The sequence below is a fragment of the Lepus europaeus genome, chromosome 17 (genome assembly GCF_033115175.1).
Source record: "Lepus europaeus isolate LE1 chromosome 17, mLepTim1.pri, whole genome shotgun sequence".
In the NCBI taxonomy this organism is placed as follows: domain Eukaryota; kingdom Metazoa; phylum Chordata; class Mammalia; order Lagomorpha; family Leporidae; genus Lepus; species Lepus europaeus.
In genome coordinates, this window is record NC_084843.1 from 76,589,727 (window position 1) to 76,596,629 (window position 6,903).

The 6,903-nt window shown below is 64.0% G+C and overlaps 1 protein-coding gene across 1 annotated transcript; it reads left to right on the forward strand.

Moving 5' to 3' along the window:
- Positions 1-421: 421 nt before the first annotated feature.
- SNCG (synuclein gamma) lies at positions 422-4,373 on the forward strand. Its single transcript, XM_062214696.1, has 5 exons — positions 422-624; positions 1,310-1,351; positions 1,597-1,724; positions 3,816-3,887; positions 4,136-4,373. Exons 1-5 carry the CDS (start codon positions 504-506, stop codon positions 4,154-4,156), a joined length of 384 nt encoding a protein of 127 aa, XP_062070680.1. The 5' UTR covers positions 422-503; the 3' UTR covers positions 4,157-4,373.
- Positions 4,374-6,903: the final 2,530 nt, after the last annotated feature.

Sequence of the window (6,903 nt, forward strand, 5' to 3'; positions counted from 1 at the left end):
GGGAGTCCTGGGGCAGCCCAGGCTGGTGGAGCAGGTTGGTCACTCTTACCCGACAGGTGTGTGCGTGACCCCTGCCCTGCCTGCCACACAGGGTGCCCTGGCCAAGGTGCCTTCCCTCTCTCTGTGCAGACACGCAGGGCCGGCTGGGAATGAATGAGGGGCCCTGAGGGAGGAGGGGTGTGTGCAGCCCCCTGCCGCCCCTCGTGGAGGGCAGAGGGCGAGGGCGGGAGGCCAGAGCAGAGCCGGCTGGGCCCCCTGGTGGGGCGGAGGGGGGTGAACCTGCTTCCTGCTGCTTCCCAGAGGGAGGCCCCCCTCCCGCCCCGCCCTGCCCCCACCCCCGCCCCGGGGTTGGCTGGGCTCCTGCCAGCAGCCTCAGCATCAATATTTCATCGACGTCAATAAGAGCGGCGGCGGGCGGACAGCGGCTGCAGCAGCACTCACGCCGGCTCCACCCGAAGCTCGCAGCTCACAGGGGAGCCAGGCTCCTGATCTTGCCCAGCGCCATGGACGTCTTCAAGAAGGGCTTCTCCATCGCCAAGGAGGGCGTGGTGGGCGCCGTGGAGAAGACCAAGCAGGGGGTGACGGAAGCCGCCGAGAAGACCAAGGAGGGGGTCATGTATGTGGGTGAGTGGGTGCAGCTGGGCGTGGCCGGCAGGGGCTGCAGAGGGGGGCGGCATGTGGGGAGGGGGCGAGGGCCTGGCTGCTGGGCGGGGTCTCCAGGCCTTGGAGCATCCCCAGGCACCTGCTGCACACCCACCACTGTTTGCTTCTGGCTTCCTCTGGGACCACTGAGGTCTGTGAGCATAGACCACGGACCTCACACACAAGCCAGGCACAGCCAGGTTCCCCTGAGCCTGAAGACCCTGCAGCCGTGGGCTGCTGTGGCCCAAGCCAGGCCACAGGTCCCCATTGGCCCAGAGGGACAGGTGGGCTGGGGAGGTGAGACCTAGGCTCAGTGTCTGTCCTGCCCCATCCTCCCCCCCCTAGCATGGAGAGGCCGGGCTGATGACTCAGCTGTCACCTGCCCTGTCCTGCTGCTGTGTCTGAGGTCCAGGCCACACCCAAGCAGGGTCTGGACCCCAGGTTCTGGTCTTGGTGGTCGCCCTGTCATGTCTTCTTGTCGCCTTCTCATCTGTCCCCTACCTCCAGGCACAGCAAGGAGCAGCCCTCTGAGGGGGCTGCTGGCCCCAAACCCCCTCCTCCCCCAGCCGACCCCACAGTGTGCACAGCTGCTCTGTCCTGGGTTCGCCCCAACTGCCCCTGACTCCAGGAGGCGAGCCTGGGCTGAGCCTTCCGCTGTCCCCCCCAGGAGCCAAGACCAAGGAGAATGTGGTGCACAGCGTGACCTCAGGTGAGTCCCCAGTCCCCCACCCCCCCAGATGGGGAGCAGAGCCCTGCAAAGCCTGAGGCCAGACCAGGGCGGGGCTCCTGCATCCTGCATCAGTGTCGCAGCAGCCCTGGATGCACCTGGGACACCCGGGGTCCCAGGAGCCGGGGGCTGCAGCCTGACCTGGGATGGGGATTGGGGGTTGGGTGCAGGCCAGCGGTGAGGGGAGGGGAGGAGAGGGGTCGAGGCCAGCCAGCGTCCTCCCACAGTGGCTGAGAAGACCAAGGAGCAAGCCAACGCCGTGAGCGAGGCTGTGGTCACCAGCGTCAACACCGTGGCCACCAAGACCGTGGAGGAGGCGGAGAACATTGTGGTCACCTCTGGGGTGGTGCGCAAGGTGAGGGCCACACAGAGGAGTGCGGGGGTGAGAGGTGGGGGGTAGTGTAGGGGGCATCACTACCCCAGTTGACGTTTGGGGGCTGGCTTGGCCTCCGAGTGGATGTCCATCATGCACTGGGGTGGGGCTTGAGCTCTGTGCTTTGGTGGGCTTCTGGAATCCTCGCCACACCTTGGAGAGCGGAGGGAGGGTCTGGGGCCCATTTGATAGACAAGGAAAGCAACCCAGAACCACGCCCACAAGATGGCTCCCAGCCTTTGGGAAATGCTGCATTTAAACGTGAAAACAAGGCCCCGTGTGCTGACAGCGCACAGCATGCCAGAACTGCCCAGTCACCAACTGCCCACCCCGTGCCCAGCTGGGCCGGGCCTGACCTGGCTGCTGCCTCCTCCCAGGGATGCAGCGCCCCCTGGTGGTGGAGAAGCAGTTGGCGTTCTGACCCCACCCTGGGCTGCCTTTGTGTGCAGGAGCGTGTTGTATGTGCCTGTGTTTTGAGCGTGGGTGTATACGGGTGTGGTCATGCATGCGTGTGCATATGAGTTTGTACATGTGTGTGGATGCCTGTGTCCACGGAGCTGGCTCTGCTTTCAGCGGCTCACATTAACTCACTTAATTAGCACCGAAATCCTGTGGGCTGGGCTGTGGAAACCAGGGTCCGGAGAGATTAAGAGATTTGCTGGAGGTCCCCTGGTGAGTCCATGGGAGCTTCAAGATCCCATGGGGGGCCAGGCTCCTGAGCCCATGCTCTTGGGGGAATGTGAGACAGGAACTGGGACTCCAGTCTGGGGGAGATGTGGGGGGGCTCCAGCCCCGACACCTGCTACAGGCCCCCAGCATGGCAGCACCAGGAGTCTCTGCCCAGACAGTGGGTGGTGGGAGGGAGGGGGTTGCCCTGCCCCTGGCTCCGGGGTGGGGCCCAGGCCTCTGCTTCCAGGGTTAGCACAGAGTGTCTCTGGCCCTTGGTCCCCAGCTCTTCCCCTTCCTAGCTCTGGGACCTTGGGAAGCAATGGAACCTGCTTGGGTCTCATTTGGTCATCTGCGAAGTGTGGGGGGGGGGGCTGTGTAACGAGACAGGGCCATGACCCTCTTGAAGGGGCTCTGCCCAGCTCAGGGTAAGCCCCCAGCAAACGAGGTGATTGTACCAGCAGCAGCAGGGGCCCTGGCAGAACCCCCTGGGGTCGGGGCCAGGCTGCCCAGGCACCCCTAGCTGATCCTGGAGGAGCCCTCGGAGCCACCCCAATGGAGACTCATTTCCTGGTGACATCCAAAAAGCTGCCCGACTTGTCCCCTGAGTGAAGCGCAGAGAATGTAGCGCTGCCTGCCTGACCTCTGATGTACAGGCCTCGGGGCAGCAGGACGAGGCTTGCAACCCCCTGCCCCTGGCCAGGAGCGCCTGGCCCACTCTGGCCGACGCAGGTCCCATGGTAGCACGAAGGTGGTAGGGACCTTCTGATGTAAGTGCTAGACCAAGGTCCTTGCCGGTCACCATGACAACCTGTGAACCCAGCCCCAACCACGGGCCAGTGGAATGTTGGGGACCCAGGGGACAGGAAATGGGGAGGGATGATGTCACCTGTGCTGGCCCTGACTAGCCTGAGCCTGGAGCCCACCTAAGAGGCAGAGAGAGGGATTCCTGCTGCTGGAGACTGGAGTGAGTGGGCCTGGAGCAAGCCGGACCTGAGGCTGATAAGCCCTGCTTTTTGGAACCAAGACCTTGATATGGACATCCAGCTTCCCTGGCCTCAGGGTCCCCATGAGCAGTGGTGACACAGCCCTCCTCCCACCTCGGGGCGGAGGGGTGTGCTCATATGACACAGGGACATCAGGGTGACACCAGGGCTGGGAATTCAGGGGCCCTTGCTCACCCTCCCCAAGGAAGCCCGACCAAGGGGTCCCCAGGGACCTGGGATCCGCTTGGGGGGAAAAGCTGGGTCAGGGTGCTGGGTACCCTCGGGAGGCCATGGTATCCTCAGGCGCAGTCCCAGCTGGGCCCCCCCTCCCACCTCCAGCAAGGGCGGCATCGAGGGGCCACCGCTCATCGCTGCGCCTGGGTCTCCTCACTACCTTGCGCCCCCTGCTGCTCCCCCGCAGGAGGACTTGAAGCCACCTGCTCCCCCACAGGAGGGCGAGGCAGCCAAAGAGGAAGCGGAAGCGGCTGAGGAGGTAGGAGCTGGGCTCCCAGGGTACACTCAGGTAGGGACCCCACTCTGCACAGCTCTGCTGCTTCCTCTGGGGTCCTGGCGCCTGTAGGGGTCTCCTGACCATCTGCAGCCCACACAGGGACTGCTGGCAGGGCCTACCTGGGGCCTGTGTGCTAGGGGCACAGTCCACTCCTCCCCCAGCCCCTGTAGGGCGGCTGTTGAGGGTTGTGGGCCTGGGGCGGTGTGCGTGTGAGGGTCACTCTCTCCCAGGCCAAGAGCGGGGGAAAGTAGAGAGCTGAAAGCCGGCCGGAGGCCCCAAGGAACACCCTGGGACCCCATCCCCGGCCGGGACAAGGAGTGCCCAGCCCCTGCAGGCTGCCAGCGCCCCCTGCACCTGCTGCTGCCACGACCCTCACCTCCTGCCTTGGCCCCTCCGGGCTCTGGGCCTTCTGACCCCACAAATGCTGCTGTGAGTTTTTTTTTTTTTAATGATTCCAAATAAAATTTGAGTACCCCCCACCGGCTACACCTCCTGTCTGTCACCCCCCCAACCATGCCTTCCACGTGGGGGCGTGACCTTGCCTTGGGTTGCCCCAGGCAATGGGCAGTGTGTGAAGTTCACAGGAGCACAGACCTGGATGGCCCTGGGTGTCCGGCCCCCGGGGAGCACCCTGTCTGTCGGCTCTGCCTCTCTGAGGGACCCACAGTCCGAAGACGGTGAGATGGACTCCTAGGCCTACCCACCCACATGCACGTCCCTAACCGCGGTGTCCTTGGGGGAACAAGGACAGCCTCCCTGGACTAAGCGGTGACTTACGGTCAAGGCTAAATCCATAATGAGGGTGGAGATCATCCATCCCGCGGAGACGTGAGGGGGGACCCCAGGGCACTTCCTGCTGGCCCCACCCCACCCGGGCTCCCCACCAGGCTTAGGCTGGGCTTTCCCTGCCCGCACCCAGAAACTTGTCAGGTGTCATTAACAGCCAGAGGGGGAGCCGCCCCTTGAGAAAGAACTGGTGAAACGGGCAGGTGCACAGGCTCCAACCGAGCACTGCTCTGAACACTCGGCCTGATTGACTCCTCGGAGCAAACCTACCGCGCAGGACTTAGCAAGACTCCCTGCTTCCCCGAGACGGAACCCGGGGACAGAGTGATCCGATAACTCCACTAGCGCGGAGCCAAGATGCGCGGGGACTGGGTTTATCCCAGGTTCTGTTCCCGTCGCCAAGGCTGCCTGGGCTCCAAGGGGCTATGGCAGACCCCCATCCCCAAGGACCAGGCTGGTCAGCGTGGGATGTGGATGGCTATTTGCACTGGGCCCTGGAGTCCTGTTCGGTGTTGGCTGAGCAGGCACCGGGGCTCCCTGGGGACCTTAAAGCCCGTGACTCACTCCAGGCCTGCGGTCTGGGCGTGGGAGCCAGAGCTTGCACTGCGCTGGCTACGCCACTCCCCCACCCAGCCTCCGCAGTGAGGAGCAGGGGAGCCTGCGGGTGCTGAGAGCCCAGTCAAGCACAGCCGAGCTGGGTTGTGTCCTGGTCAACGGGTCACGGGCATCTGCTGACTGAGGAGGTGGAAAGGGGCAGGGGCCCCCCTTGCCACCCCCTAAGCTCCACCTTGTGCAGCAGCGAAAGGCCTGGAGGAGGCTCAAGGCAGTCAGGGGCCAGCCTGCTCCCCCGCCCAGGTATATGCACAGAGCAGGTCTGTGCTTGCCCCAAAAGGAGGCCATGGGGCATCTGGGTGCACCTGCTCTCTCGAGGCTCTAAGAGAAATCAAGGGGGAGCCAGGCCAGCTCGGGTGACTGGGGCGGGCTGGCAGAAGGTGGGGGGACACCCAGACCCAACTCACAGGCACAACTTGCACAAGGCTCCCAGCGCCCTTTGGCCCTGGGGAAGGGACTGCTGTTCCCTGTCTTCTCCCAAACCCCAACACCTACTCATGGCCTCAAACACCAGTGGTCGGGGCAGCCCACTCCTTGCAGGGTGAGGCGCTTCTCACAGCCGGGATGGGTCAGGCTGGTTCCTCAGGTCTCTGCTGGGAAGGCCCGTGCTGAGTGCCGAGCATCCTTCAGCCCATGTAACCCTCCCAAAAACACGTCTGGAAGATTCTGTTGGTGCTACCTACATCAAGGTGGGGACACTGAGGCCCCAAGTTCTCTAGGGGTGTCTGAACCCAAGCGATCCGACCCCAGGGCTTCCGGGAACCATGTCTGCTACCCCCTTCCTGTCCTGCTCACTGCCCATTGGCCCTGACACCTGAGCTGAGCTCACCAGAGTAGTGTCCGAGGCCTCCCTGGCTAAAAGCTCTCTGCTACTGTGAGGACTGAGCGCACACAGGGCTGTACCAGCGTGCCCAGGGCAGAGCAGTCAGGCTGCTCCTGGCCGGGCTGTGGCACCCAGGGCAGTGCCAGGCTAGCACAAGCTCTGGGCTGGGCAGGGCCATGACCCGAGCACTGTTTGCACCTGTGCTCCCTCCCTCCCCCCGTCTAATCTCCCTGCGCCCGGGATCGCCCTGATCCCCATGAATGCACACCCAGGTTTCCAGAAGCTTCATGCCAGCAGTGAGTCTTGACAGCTAGAAGCAGGGCACAGGTCAGCAGAGTGGGCCTGCGGAGGGCAGCTTCCCCAGGGATCTGGAATAGGGGAGACTCCCCCAGAGGTGCAAGGGGCTGCCCTGGAAGGGCTGGGATGTGGAGACAGAGCATGTGTGCACCGAACACAGGGGAGGCGTCCCCAGGACCCCTGGCTCAGACTCAGGTCCCCGACGCCCTCCTACCCCCCATCCCGGTCATCCTTAAGCCCCCTGCAGCCCCTTGCCCAGAGAAAACTAAAAGAATAGACATGGCTCATTCCTGCACAGTGGGCGGGGCTTTGGTTCCCACTGACAAGCTCCACCCCTTCCCCTCCCCAAGGCCCTCTGTTCAGGGCCTGCTCTGTAAGTCCACACAGCAGGGTCTCTTCTCTTCCTCATGGGTCTCTCCTGCCCCTCAACCCCCACTCTGTCTGCATCCGGGATCCTGGCAGCCACTGGGCAGGCGGCTG